A 15,012-nucleotide genomic window follows, 5' to 3' on the forward strand; every position below is an offset into this window, starting at 1 on the left:
CAAATGTCATCTATTATCCCCTGCCCTCCACCCTCCCTCCCCCTGCCCCAGGCAAGGCTGGCCCCTTTGTCAGCATCCCCAGCGCTCACAGAATCCAGCCTAGGCCTTCATCTTGGCATCGTAGGGTTGGCAGGTCTGCCTCTTGCCTCTCACCCATCTCGTCCCCTGCCACTCAGGTCCTTTTTGAACAACCCACCATATCACCTCTGTCAACTCTTGGCACAGACTCTCCCCACTGCCTTAAACAGCCCTTCTGCACTCAACCTCAGAAAGCCTTCCCAATAACACTTCCTCCTTGCAGCCCTCCCAGACCCCTCCCCACCCTCACCCCTCTGGCCTACGTCCCTCTTGCACCCTGTTAATTCCTCTTTCAAAGCATGACCTTGTGTGGTCATTTTCCGCTTACGGGCTAAACCGTCGTGCACCGTGCACTCAGAGGGCACAGTGTCTTGCTGTGCCCTCACAGGGCTCCTGTCTTGCTCCCGAAGCTCAGCACCAGCACAGCTACTGGTACACAGGTGCTCAGCAAATATTTGGGCCCTGCCCTTCTCCTTTGCTCTGGGAGTTCCCTGGATCTCAGCTCACAGCAGAGAACAGAGGCTGCCAGGTCAGGAATTTTAGAAATGGAAGACCACAGAGAGGTGAAAAGCCAAAGGTGGCAGCCAGGAAAGCTCCAGGCACCCTTCCTGCATCTTTCATGCACAGAAGAGATTCCTGGGAGCTTTGGGGTCTGGACCCATGAAAGGACAAACAGGCAGACCAAGTCCCTGCCTTCTGGGAACTTCTGGTTTCAGAGAAGAAAGCAAAGATGTGCCAACTACCAACATTATAAATACAGACCCTTATCGCAGGGCTGAGGGTGGAGACAAAGACCCCAGGGACAGAGTCAGAGTCACAGTGACTTTCCCAGTCTGTCCAGAGCTTCAGAAGAACCAGGAGGGGCTCACAGGCCAGGGAGCCACAAGTGCCCTCGGTGACAATTCAAGTTTGGGTGCTGCCATGGCACAAAGTAGCCTAAGGAAGGGGTCACCTCCGTGGGCTGTACACGGTGTCCTCCTCAACAAACCAGGCCTTCAGTGTGGACAGCGTCTCCCAGACTTGTCATCTGCATCCCATGGTCACAAGTTCTGCCCCTAGTTGCACACTACCAATGGTCTTACTTAGCCAACACTTTTCTTTACATCTTCTTTTTTACTTTCATAGACGTATCTTAATCAAGAACACCTGGAATCATGGATTTGGTGTGTGAATTTTTTTCTTTTTTTGCCAGTAGACATTAAATACAGAAGTACTTATAAAAGGTCAGTCTTTGGGGTGCCTGGGTGGCTCAGTGGGTTAATCCTCTGCCTTCGGCTCAGGTCATGATCTCAGGGTCCTGGGATCGAGCCTCACTTCGGGCTCTCTGCTTGGCAGGGGGCCTGCTTCCTCCTCTCTGCCTGTGTCTCTGCCTACTTGTGATCTCTGTCTGTCAAATAAATAAATAAAATCTTTAAAAAATAAATAAAATAAATAAAATAAAAGGTCAGTCTTTGTATCACTCAAAACCACCTTGTGTATCACCAGCGGTACAGTTTGAGACACAAAATATTAGACCACAGTTTCTCAAAGTGTGGTCCTTGGACAAGCAGCATCAGCATCCTGGAAACTTAATAACAATGCTAACTCTGACATACACAAACACCCCCCACTCCAGACCAGCTGAATCAGAAACTCTGGGGTGAGCCCAGCAATCTGGGTTTTATCATGTTTTCAGGGGGTTACCGTGGTCATTCAGTTTTGAAAACCACCGGTATGGGTGATGCTTGGTGTCTTCCGGTTCTCCCGTACGAAGAAGCCAGTTTCCAAAAGGGACCACCTGACACAGAAACTCCAGCTTTTCAGCCAAATCCTAAATCTGCAATCTTGAGAAAGTGTAGCAGCCACCCGGAGTCCTTGTCTCCCTGCCCACAGGAAGAGGATTCCTCGCTGGCTCATAGTGCCATCAGGAAGGGGAACATGGTCACAGCCCAAACACACCCGAGCATGTGGGACAGGCACCCTACATAGTAGTATTTTCCTTTCCCCTTTTACTTCAGGTCCTAAAGATCTTCTTAAAGTTTGTTTTAATTTGCCACATTATTTTGCTTGGAAGTCCAGGAGTGAATGAGTAGAGGGCAGAGAACTTGAGGGGCCTGAGGGGATCTCCCAGCCTTGTGTCCACCTGTCTCCTCTCACAAGCCCTGCCCCCACAGGGGACACACACACACAGGACTTCCCTGGGAGACACACCACACGCAGGGACAAACTGGGGGTCCCCAGGACCCCGAGTAGGAGGAGCCTGCAGCAGAGGCCCTCCAGTCCCACTGAGGTCTCTGCCTTAGAAAGGAACCCAGAAGGCACCTGGGAGGCTCAGGTGGCTGAGCAACTACCTCCAGCTCAGGTCATGATCCTGGAGTCCCGAGATCGTGTCCTGCATCAGGCTCCCGGCTCCGAAGGGAGTCTGCTTCTCCCTCTGACCTTCTCCCCTCTCACTCTCTCTCAATAAATAAATAAATAAGAAAAGAACCGAGAGTTGGACAGCTGGCTAGGGGTCAGGCCAGCTGAGGGGACAGCCCAGCACCAGCCGCCATCAGGAAAGAGCAACAAGACAGACTTCATGGGCTTCCAGAAAAGAGAAGAAATGGCTGGCTCTGGGAAGTCTGCAGGAGAGTGATGCCCTGGCAGCTGGGCCAATGGCCACAGGCTGGGCCAAGGGGCTGGGCCCTGGGACTGCCCCAGAGCCTTAGGGCCCAGAGACAGCCCATGGCTCCCAGAACCTGTGGGTGATTTTCCACTCTGCGGGCTCCCTGCCAGCTTCCTCCCTGGCAGCCCAGCTCAGGCTGCTACCAGGAGCCCAGAGCCAAGAGGGACCATGGCCTCTTTCTCCCACTCCACCTCAAGGTCTGTCCTCTCTCTACCTTTAGTCTCTGCATCATCAGCATGAGGAGAGGGCATCCAGACCACGCACTGACATCGCCTACAGGGTGCAGAGAAATGTAGATGCCCAGGGACTATGCCTCCCCCGATACACACACACATACACACACACAATGAAGGATTCAGAACTGCATTTTCACAAGATGCCCTGTCCCAAAAGTTGTGTAATTTTACTATTTCCAAATCTGTAAGGGATTCTGGCATCTAAATCAGCTCCCAGAAATCCTTTCGCAAAGCAAGTAATCACTCTCAGGCATCTTTTGGGTAAATCCCAATTTTTATGGAATGCCCATAAAGAGAAAAACCAACACAGAGGCTCCAGTGGCCAAGGCTGTATGGGGAGAGATTTGGGGTCTCCTCTGACCCTGACCTCTTCTGAGATGTCGGGAACACTCCTTTGCCTCAGTTTATGCCTCCAGGGAACGGGAAATCAGGTGGGGTTTCTCCCACCAGCCTGAGCGAAAGCTCCCAATGCCAGGTAGAGCTGGGGCTCTGCCCAGCCCCGTGAGAGGGCGGCTTGAAAGATCTCTCTGTTTTCTGTCTCTCATGCTGACCTTTCAGAGCAGAGCGGCCACTTTTAACAATATCCAAACAGGGCCTCAGACCAACCCTGGCCCAGAATGAGGCTGCATGTGGAGAAGCCAGGAAGCCATCGATCCCCCAACTCAAGTCAAGCCTGGCTGGCTGGGAACAGAAAGACAGAGATGTGCAGGCAGGGATGGGTCATCAAGGGAAGCCTCCAGGTGGGAGATGCGAGGAGATGACAAGCCCCTCGCAGCCCCCTCTTCAGCAGTAGGCAGTGGGCAGATTTTCTTAAGTAGTCTGTCTTCCGCAGTCTTCACAGCTTCCAATGAGGCTGATACGGCAGGCTTTGTTCTCCCAGCGACCAGCACAACGCTTGACACACAGGAGGCACTCAAGAGATCACTGTGGAATAAATAAACTCCCATTTTCCAAAGGGAAAATGAAAGCCTAGTAGACACCGGCCTTTCCAGGCCATTGCTTATCCAAGGAGAGAGGCGGGCTGACCACAGGTACCAAGGCTTCAGACTTCTCTCCCTTTAAACTAAAAAGATTCCCGAGAAAGACAATGCTTGTCTTTTGACCCGGCAGGGTTATACTTTTCCTTTCCTGGCTGTGTGAACTCTAGGGCTCCTGAAATTCAGCTAAGTGACTCATCTTTCCAAAGTACCTACTGTGCACCCAGTGTCTGGCTGGTCATCAGCCCTGTTGACAAGAGACATTCAACGAACACTCGTGGAATGAACAGAGAGACAGAATGAGGAAATGAATAGCTTGTTAGTGGCCCCGCGGGTTTAAGGAACTCAGTCTGTTAAATCAGACACACTCCTGATTTATTAAGAGCCTAGCAAAGTGTTTTGCGTCCAGTAGGTCCTCAATAAATATTGTTTTGTTTTGCTTTTTGGTCTGGTTTGATCTGACACAGAGAATAAGAAACTGCGTGAAGTTTATGGTTGAATAGAATCTAAAGAGTCACTGGGGCAGGGAACCCCAGCCAGAAGCCCCCATTTCAGGGCTGGCATTAATGATGTAGTAGAGGTTTCTGGTCAGGGACCCAGAAGAGGACAGCCAGTTGGCAGATCCCAATAGCTGGAGGGTTGAATCAAGAGACAAAGTCAGGTGAAGTTCAAATACTTATCAGGCTGTTCACTCCTGCCACGGACCTGTAGCATCAGTTTCAAAAACTAAAGCTCTCCTCTTTGCCCCAAGTCCCAGAAAAGCCAGAAAAACACTTCCCTTGCAGGGCACTGAGGAGATCTGGGCAAAGAGATCTTTCCTGCCCAGCGAGGTGCAGGACGAGTAGTGAGTACTAACAATAAATTCAGGCTGTGCTTTAAGAGAGCCTGGGAGAGTGTGTCCTCTCCAATGGGCCTCAGAGGTCTCCCTGTGCCCCAAAGAGTGACACAGGTCACTAGGAGGCTCTCCGGGGCTTCCATGTTGGATTCTGGCCCCTGAATCCCCCTTAGTGCAGTCTGTCTCCTGCCCTCCTCAGCACTGCAGACAGTGGGGGGCTGCTACAAGGCAAAATCGCAAAATCCAAAATCGGAGCTGTTGAACACACCCCTCACGGAGTGGGGTGGGGGCAGACGCACAGGAGGCCAGACCTTCTAAGCCCCTCCCCCACAGCCATCTGCAGCCCAGGCAGCTTTCACTGCCTCTCAGCTAAGCATCTCTCTGGCAAGGTGAAGCATGTGGCAGTTGCACACCCACACACACGCACACATACCCACACCCCTCAGCGAGGGAGAGAGCTTTTATAAGGCTGAACACTGCCAAGCCCCAGGAAACTCCCTCAGAAAGCACACACACACTCCCTTCCTATTGTTTGGTTTTGGTACAGTGAGCACATATTGCTTTAGTAACTTAAAAAAAAAAAAAATTTTTTTTAACGTGAACGAAACATCCAGCCCACCTGGTTCAATACACATGGCTCAGGCTCCCTCTCAGCCCAGAGCCAAGAAGAGGCTCTGCAGGTCTAGGGAGAAGGAAGGGGATAAACCATGCCAAAGAGCATGGCCCCTTGCCCACTCTGAGGGAAGAAGCCTGTGGCTTATGTTCTTGTTTTGGGGAGCTGCCCAGAGGCTAGGGTCCTAGTGAGGTCAGGGCCCCAGACAGGGACAGTCAACCTTCCTGCTACTGCACTGCCCTGGGCTTCCCTCGTGCCTCAGCCCTGGAGCTGCTTCATGCAGAGGAAAACCAAACCTCCCCCTCAGCGTGGGCTCTGGGACCGGCCCCATTGTCCGCAGCCACCAGAACACAGAAGAAAGGTGCCCTCTCCAGGCAGCTGGCACCTAAGGAACTACCTGGAACAAAGCTCCGATCAGAGTCCACGGCTGCCCTCTGGTGGCAGTGAGGGGAATCGAACTGAGGGTCTCAAACCCCTGCCCTCTGGAAGGGGCCTCTCTCAATTCATAACTTTCAGGTCAGTTCATAACATTCAGTTCCAGGTCGGTTAGGAACCCTGTCATCAGCTACAGGGCAAGTGACAGGAATGAACAATGGATCAATAGGGCAAGGCCTCTAGAGAAAAATGTCCCTCAAACCTACTAAGTCCAGAGGCACCTGGGTGTCTCAGTGGGTTAAAACCTCTGCCTTCAGCTCAGGTCATGATCCCAGGATCCTGGGATCGAGCCCCACATCAAGCTCTCTGCTCAGCAGGGAGCCTGCTTCCTCCCCTCTCTCTGCCTGCCTCTCTGCTTACTTGTGATCTCTGCCTGTCAAATAAATAAAATCTTTACAACAACAGCAAAACAAAACAAAACAAACAAACAAAAACCCTACTAAGTCTAAAATACTTAGGCCCAGGTTTAACCACAGCCCGGAATAAAAGAGCTTTGGAGGTCAAGCAATGCCTGCACTCCCGATTTGTACAGTGGAGAACACCGCACCCTCTAAATCCTGTCATATCCTCACATGGAAGGATGAGGCTGGACTCTGGGAGCAGGCACTGCTTGTGGCCATCTGTCCTCAGGAGAAGAGCACCTCAGTCCACCCAGGGCCCACATGGAAATGGGCCCCAGCTCTGGGACTCTGCCCAGAAGCAGGTCCCACTACCTCCCCTTGCTCCTCAGGCCCCAAGGGAAGTCTTCTAACACTGAGAAGCTCCTGGTCCCCAAGAGCCCACCGTATCCCAGCAGCACCCCCACCTCCCTGCCTCCCTTCCCTCCCTAGCATCCAGCAATGTCTGATGGCTACAACTGGCTGCTGACTGCCTGCTCTGTGCTGGGATGGAAGGTCCCTAAGGAGGGGAGCTCGTCTTGTTCCCCTCTTCAACCTCCATGAGTCAGGTGGGATGCCTGGTGCACGGTGGCTTCTCAGAGGCTACCTGTGAAATGAACGCTTGGGCTGTTCTCTGGTATTTGTTCCTTAGTCCCTCCCCCTTACTGGGCTATGACCTCTCTTTATGTGGGCAAGGATTTTACCACCTTCCCAAACACCCTAAGAACCCCAGGTGAAGTAGAGGGGATTTAACCAACAGGAAATGGCTCTGAAGCCCTTAAAAGGCTTTTCAGAGCGGCCCTGGAGGAGAAGACACAAAGTCAGACATGGGAGTCCCACTGTAGCCCTGAACCTCTGCTTCTCACACCTCAGGCTAAGGCAGTGGTTCTCAGCTGGGGGTGATTTCGCCCTCTAACACCCGAGACATTTATCAACGTCTGGCCACGTTTTTGGTTGTCACACTTGGGGCAGAAAGAGCTCCTGGCATCTAGTGGGCGGAGGCCAGGGATGTTGCTAAAGCCTACGACGACCTGGTAACTGGCTCACAATGTGAACAGGTCAGTACCTAAGAAACCTGGATTGAGGTGCCCTTTTTTTTTAACTTCCTAACAATAACAAATATAGAGAGAGAGCCATTGGAACTGGTGATTCATCTAGGAAGATGGAACTCTGACCTGAAGACCATAATGAGTAATTACGAGAGCCCACACCACTGTGGCGGGTGGTAGGCAAGGCCCGGGACTGTGGGGGCACAGACCTCGCTCGGCTCCAAGGCTTGCTGGCTCTGGGCAAGTTATTCCCCCTCTCCTTTCTTCAGGAAGCGGGGACATTAGTAGTTCTTCATGGGATTCTGCCTGGCAGGCAGTAAGTATTCAACAAGCATGAGCTACTGTTAAGAGAAAAGGGGGAAAGAAATTATTTAAAGTCCAGCCGGGCACAAGGGACCACAACCCCTGCTTTAAAAATATCTTTCACGTTCCCGAGCCACCTCTGGGCTGGACGTGGGCACAGGAAATGGATGAAGGGGCTGAGCTGTTGACCACATGTCCCGGGGACTGCTGCTCAGCGCTCAAGCTTTCAAATGTTTGGGCTGTTTGCTTGGAAAGAAATGATTCAGTTTCCATTGCTCTTTATTTGGGAGGCACAGGGGGGCGGTGGGAGGGGAGAAGAGTCAGCATCCTGTCTTTCAAGATGAAAATCTGTGCTTCAGAAGGAAGGAGGAAGCAGGGTGGTGAGCAGAGCGACAGGACCAGAACAGTAACTGGAACTACTAGGGCTCTCCTAGAGGGGTGAGGGTTGGTTAATGCTCTGTCTGCTGCTGGCGGAAACACACACACACACACACACACAGCCAGAGTGGGCAGAACACAGACAGGGAGGAAGAGGCCCACTCGGGAGGGGTGGGACCAGCTTTGGGAAGAGGAGCCACCCACCATGAATGGTGACTCAGGGTCCCAGAGGAGTGGAGAGAGCCCTGAGTCAGCATAGCCACCATCAGTCCAACAACCACCAGGGCCCTGTCCTTCCCCCACACACCCCCACCCCACCCCACTGGAAACTTCGCGGGTTTCAAGGCTACTCAGAACCAAAGCTGGATCCCAGTGGGTGAGGCAGGGCAAGTTACTGTACCTTGTTGAGGCTCCGTCCCCTCTCGAGTGACCTGGGGTTACCAGACTCCCTTCACAGGACACTGTCCCCTCTAAACACATGCACACAGCGGGTGCTTGATAACTGCCCTCCTTCCCCTACCCAACCCCCTGCGGGCTGAACTTGACAGTCACCTTAACCTTGAAAGACCTGCAGCAAGTGTGGTGTGGGGAAGGGGAGCGGGCAGCCCTGAGGGAACTGCAGAGGAGAGGGGGTTCACAGCAACACCCACTGCGGTCTAAGCCCAGTACTCAAGGTGCTGTTCATTCCTGCCTCTCCTTGGACCCTCACTCCCGCCGTGGATACAGGATAAACAGAAGCCTCCTGCTCGAGGAAGCGGAGCCAGGGGTTGGGGGGTAGAAGAGGAACCCTCCCAGGGTTGCTGGGTGGTCTCACGCTCCCAAGGCCGACCTAGGCAACCTCCAGATGCCTAGGGCACTCCCCCAAACTCTTCAAACCGGAAGCAGAGGCCACACCTACCAAGCCTGGAGCACACTTGGAGCAAAGGCACAGGAGGCAGGAGCAGGGGAACATTACTCCCACCCCCCACCCCCCCCCACCCCCCCCCCCCCGGCTTCCTGCTGCAGGCACAGGTGGGGTCCTGCATGTGTAATCCTGGCTCTGCTGAGGACAGGCCACTTACATTCTCTGTGCCTCTCCTCTCCCACCCCCCCACCCCACCCCGCAGAACGGGGACGCAACAACAGCCCCTACCAGAGGGCTGCCAGGACAACCAAATACACAAGTGCCAGCATGGGCCTCCCACAGACTCAGCACGGATCACACGATGAATATTTGTTAAACGCCAGACTGAAGGGCACACGGGATTCCCAAAGATCAACTCCTAGGGGGTACCACACAGAAGAGCACCTCTACCCTTCACACCTACAGAGGCCTTGGGAGGGACGGCCTCTTAAACACACAGCAGGCATCACTCAGCACACGTTTCTGTAAAGGGCCGGGGAGTCCGCATTTCCGGATCTGCTATCCACTGCACTCCGGGTGAGAAACAGTATGTCAACGGCACTGTGGCTGTGTTCCAATAAAACTTTACTGGCAAGCACAGGCAGCGGCAGACCATGCTGCAAAGCTTCTGCTGAGGGGGCATCTCGTCACATCTCCCCTCACCCCCGAGAGCAGCACCTGCAGACCCGAGGGTGCCCCCCCACCACCAGGGCAGGGGCAGGGGTGGGCCAGGGCAGGGGCAGGGGCTGCCTGCAGCTAGGGGAAAGGAACCAAGCGGCAGCTGCCTGGGGAGCAAAAACAGGAACCAGCCCACCAGACCGCTGGGTCTCCGAAACTGAAGCTTCGCAACCAAAATAGGAAAGAAGAGCACAGACAGTGGAAATGGAATGGGGGGCAGCGTGCTTCCCGGGGCCCCGGCATGTCTTCCAGTCCTGCACCTTCCCAGCCACAGGGTGGGCTGAGGAGCCCAGGACTCTGGGCCAGCCCCACCCTCAGAGGATAAGCGGCCTGGGCTCTCTGGGCCTCCTGGTCCATGTGTCCCAAACAGGGACACCACTGCCTCCCTGGTCTGACGCTAGAAACACTGAAATGACAAACACAAAAGGTGTCCAAGCCTGGGCCAGCAGCTTACCCAGCTGTGGCCTGCCACGAAAAATGATACAAACAAATGATAACAATGTCTCCAACTTTCCAAGCAGCTGAGATGGATCCGGAGCTCTGGGAGGTATTCTCACCTGGGAGCTGGGTGACAGCCTGTCCTGGTGGGGATCCTTCCACCCTGTTCTTACCACTCAGAAGACAGGGAATCAAGCAGTATCCCCTAGTCTAACAGTGAGGGGAGAATGGAGACAGAGAAGGGGCGCACAGGCCTCCTCCAGGCCAGGGGTCCAGCTGGGGCAGGACTGTCCCCCTCCCCAGGTGTGTACCTCTGTCTATTCAGCCTGACAAGACGGGAACAGACCAGCCCCTAATATTCCTCTGGAGAGAGCAGACACCACACACACCCAGATCAGAGAGGCCAGATGTAACATGACCAGAGTCAGAAGCATCTCGGCCCCGAGAGAAACGTCCAGGTCCCACTCAGCTGCCAGCGACCTACCCCTTCTTCAGGTTTGTCACATAAGCGCTCTGGAGGGCGGCTTCCAGGAAGTAGGTGAGCTCATAGTCGACTGGGTGAGAGCCTTTCAGATGCCGTGACGTGGTGTTACTTGTGATCTGGGAAGGGAACACAGAGCCACTGTCTCAGAGTTCTCTATCAGAGGGGCTAGAGTGAAAGTCAGCCCTGGCGGATACGGCAGCCCCATCACCAGACCGCGTCCCTAGACACCTCAGAGGCACGCCCTGTGCCACTCTCAGACCATACGCAACCTAACTGGCTTTCGTTTAACATACGTCTGAAACACGCTCTCCTCATCCTAATGCTGATGCCCACAACAGTCCTGCAAAGCTGGTTTTGTCTGCATTTCATAGATGTGGAAACTGAGGCTCAGAATGTGACTGAGGTCACAAAGCCAGCACACACCTAGACCTCGAACTTCAGTTTGGCCATTTACAGGCTCAGGCTATTTCTACGACTTCTTGGTCTACTCATTCAACAAACCCTTGAAGGCCTACCATATACCAGGTGCTGACTCTGCCATGTAGCCACGGAAAGTCAGAATAGCCCAACGGCAAAGACCCCAGCTTCCAGGAAAACGTGAGCAGCAGTTGCATTATTAACTGAATAGTCCTCAAGCCTCAGCTCTAAGAGGGTCACCCAGTCCCATAGAGATAGGCCTGCCTGCCCCTTGTTACCTCCCTTCCCTGAACCAAGAAACAAGTCAATGAGCTGTCCCCTTACCTTTAGAAGAGCTTCTTAAGTTCCTTGGAGCTTGGAGCTGGGTCTTAGGAGGGACACACAGCATTTCTGAGAATGCACAGGGTTTCACGGCCTGCCCTCCCCCAACCCGAGATAAGTAGCTCCCAAGGCCCATTTGTCTGCCCACTGCCACAGGGCCCTGATTTTAGCCCTGCACACCATCACAGCCCATCATCGCAACTTCCAACTGAATGGGAGATGACCTATTCCACAGAAGTTTTCTCCAAACCATAGGCAATTCCAGTGGGAAGGGCTCCTAAAACACTGCTGTCTAGCCGGCATCCACGTGACCTTGGCAGAGGTCAACTCACGCAGGCCAAGCCTCCCGGCCAACTTCTCCCAGGGAATGCAGCTCAAGTACTGTTTTCCCCGAGTCCCCCAGTCACTTCTCCCTTCCTCCTAAAATCCAACCAAGCAGAGGGACGCTAGGGTAGTGACGCTCAACAGGGATGTGATTTTACCCTCCAGGGACATTTGGCGTATCTGGAGACATTTTTGGTGACCACCCCGTTTTGGCTGTTGTCATCTGTAGAGGCCAGGGATGCTGCTGAACATTTTATAACCCCTGGGCAGCCCCACACAGCAAATACTGGTCTGGTCCCAATGTTGAGAATGCTGGGGCTGAGAAAGCCTGCTGTGGGGGAAATCGGCCTGGCCCAGGGATGATTCCTCCACAAGGGCCTGTCACAAGACAGGTGCTGGGTTGACATTCTGGCACCTGCCAAAGCAGGTGAGGCTCAAACGTCTCCGGGCTCTGACCCTGGGAGTGTAGGAGTATAGCTCTGATCTCTTGTTGGGGAGAATTCCGGGGGTGGTGCCCAGGCATCCTGTTCAGTAGATGGTTAATAGGGGCTAGAAGGCCGGCTAGGGGGGCCCAGGGTTGGTGTCCTGAAGGAGGAGGTGCTCGGGAGCTGAGAGTCAGAGGGCCACCCTGGTGGGAGAAGCTGCCTTTCTCCAAGGCACAAAGGGCCACCCACGGGCTTAGTGGGGGCTTGCTGTGACAGGCCCTCCATGGAGGCAGCTGGAAGCAGAACACCGTGGTCCCAGCTCACCTTCTCCAACTCCTGCAGGAACACCTGAGCAATCCAGGAAGCCCTCTCGAAGCAGGTGATCACCTCCTCTTCCCTCTCGGTCAGGCGGTGGCGGGAAGCGATGGAGTTGGGCAGGCGTTCCAGGGAGAGGCCTGCGGGAGGAGGACGGCACCTCAGACCTGCCCTGCCCCGAACCCCCCCACCCCCCACCCCAGGCCCTGTCCACGGGCCCTGTCCATGGGCCCGAGGGTGAGCTCACCCCCCGGAAACCCAGGCTCAGGAGCAGCCAGTGGGGGGCAAGGTCCAAGGCAGGGAAGGAGGAGGCTAAAGCGGTGGTACTGGCAGTGGCTGGGTTCAAGCTGCAGGCTGACAGCGGGCACCCCCAAACCCGGCACAGGGAACCACACCGTTGCACCCCCATGTCCAACTGCTGCCTATCCTTCCAGGCCAGCTCCTCCAGGAACCATTCCTGACCCTCCTCCCAAGGCACTGGACAGAGACACCCACTCCCCAGCACTCAGCATCTCTATGCTGCACTGCGGGCGCTGACACCCAGCTCTTCTCCCCGCACTGCCCCCGCTCCCCCGCCCACTGAAAGCAAATCATGAGCCTTTCTGCACCACCACTGCGGTCCCTAGTATCTGCACACAACAGAAGCTGGAGCCAGGCCGCACTGCACAGTGGCACTGTGGCACCCTTCCACAGAACCAGTTTCAACCTTGCCTAAGTTATCCACGCACGGGTCAGCCTGCAGGAAGCGGACAGCTGCTGCCTTTGCCCTCCAGGAACCCACTTCCATTCTCCGGCCCCAACACCTCGCCTTCCCCGTGAGGGGCCCTCCTGCAGCATCCGAGTGCAAGGACCCCACTCCAGCTCCCAGGCAGAGCCGATGAGCATGGGGCCCCGGAAGTGTACTCTTTCCACTGGGGCTGGGAAGCTGGGAGTTCGCCAGCCTGTGAATGCTAGGGAAAACCTGCCTTAAAATAAGGCTACATAATGTGAATACAGTTCACGTGACTGAGCTGTACACTGGCACATGCTTACAAAGTTTTGTTATTTATTGTTTTTTACCACAATTAATTTTTTAAAATAAAATAAAGTAAAATCATTGCTCTAAAGCAAAAACAAAAACAAAAACATAAAACCGCCTCAAACAAGAACAAAATGCACCAAAGAAAGGGTCAAAAGCCAAGAAGGCACTATTGTGCTCATTAGCAGAGAGCGCTATAAAGGAAAACAACTATATTTGCATCTGTTTTGGATTCTTTTAAGGCCAGGAAAAGACTAAATAAGTTCATAGTCATGGGAAAAAAAAAAATCTAGAGTCAAGATGAGACCAGACTGAAGAGGGCAGATCCCTAACGACATCGTCTGAGTACCTGTCCGAGGCTCTACCCCCAAAACGTCCCAGTACGCGAGCCGTAACACCCCACCCCGTTTTGGGTCAAGTCAGTCTCAGCTGTGTTTCTGTCACATGTGACTCACGCACAGCCCTGACTAGAGAGTGCTATCCTGGACTGCTGCTTCCTCACGGGCAGAAGCCTGCTCTCTCACCTTCGCGTCACCGCGGTACGTCATACACAACAGGAGGAACAGTACTCAGGAGGAACCCACTGGAGGGGCTGTAGGGATAGAACCCCAGCTCTCTCCCGCCCCACGCCCCAACAGCCAACTGATGATGGTGCCCTCAACACTTCCCTTCCCCTTCTCTGCCTCCCTCGTTTCAGGCTTTACCTCCCTAGTGGACGGCCCCTGCCTCCAGCCTTGTTTTAACGCGTCCTGTGCCCTGCTCCCAGGGTGATGCTTCCAGAACTCCACCGCTTCAACCTTCAGGGTCCCCAGTGCTACAGGATGATGTCCAGACTCCTGGTGCTCTGCACCAGCCCCTCCAGGATTCCATCCCTGTCACTGGGCCATCCTTGTCACTCACCATGTGCTACAGGCTGAATGTTTGTGCCCCGACCCCCAGTCCCTATGTGGAAAACTTAGTGTCCAAGGTCATGGGTATGAGAAGCAGGGGTCTGTCTGTGGGAGGTGATGAAAGGGATTCGTAGCCTTATTAAAAAGACCCCAGAGAGTGGCCTCACCCCTTCCACCATGTGATGACAGCAAGAAATCAGTGGCTTGCAACCCGAAAGAGGGTCCTCCCCATAACCCAAGCACGCTGGTGCCCTGATCTCAGACTTCCAGCCTCCAGAGCTGTGAGAAATAAACGTATTGTGTATGAGCCTTCTAGTCTGTATTCTGTTAGAGCAGCCGGAGCTATGACACCAGAGCTGCCGCAGACACACCCAACCTCCTGTTTCCGGCTGCTGACCTTGTTCAAGGTTGTTCCTCCTACCTGGAATGCATCCCCCACTCCTGCACCTAACCCCCCAAGTCCACCCCAAATTACCACTTACCTTCTGCCCCTCCTAATATACCCTGGTATGACCAATCATTCCCTCCTGGGGCTTCAGTGTTTGCCTGACACACTCCTGTCCCACCATTTCTTATGCTTACTTCTTCACACGTGCGCCCAGGCTGCACACTTTTCAAGGCACAACCATCTCACACTCATCTTTTCACCAACTGGTGCACAGTGGGCATTCAGCAAGCACTGGCTGGCTGGCAGAATACCGGGCAAGCCTGACCCTGCCAGACAAAGTACAAAGTACCTAGCAGCAAATACAAGGTAAGGCATTCTCGTTTTTCTTGGCAAGATCCCAACTCATATGGATTCAGTGACCTTGCCCTCTGCCAGACTGTGGCGTGAATGGATCCAAAGGTTGGGGTGACTCGGCCCAGGCGAAGGCAGGCACAGAAGGTGAAGGC

The 15,012-nt window shown here is 54.1% G+C and overlaps 1 protein-coding gene across 4 annotated transcripts in view; it reads right to left on the minus strand.

Moving 5' to 3' along the window:
* The window catches only part of TTC7A (tetratricopeptide repeat domain 7A), a 113,073-nt gene that overhangs the window by 70,881 nt on the left and 27,180 nt on the right, over positions 1-15,012 (minus strand). For 3 of the 4 annotated variants that reach the window (XM_059134546.1, XM_059134545.1, XM_059134547.1), the window contains 2 exons: positions 12,220-12,350; positions 10,409-10,524 (listed from right to left, as the gene is read on the minus strand). In XM_059134546.1, coding sequence (XP_058990529.1) covers positions 10,409-10,524; positions 12,220-12,350 — 247 coding nt within the window. Of the gene's footprint in view, positions 1-10,408; positions 10,525-11,149; positions 12,180-12,219; positions 12,351-15,012 lie in introns of those variants that run through there. The other variant, XM_059134548.1, reaches the window with a different exon arrangement.

The sequence above is a fragment of the Mustela lutreola genome, chromosome 9 (genome assembly GCF_030435805.1).
Source record: "Mustela lutreola isolate mMusLut2 chromosome 9, mMusLut2.pri, whole genome shotgun sequence".
NCBI lineage: Eukaryota > Metazoa > Chordata > Mammalia > Carnivora > Mustelidae > Mustela > Mustela lutreola.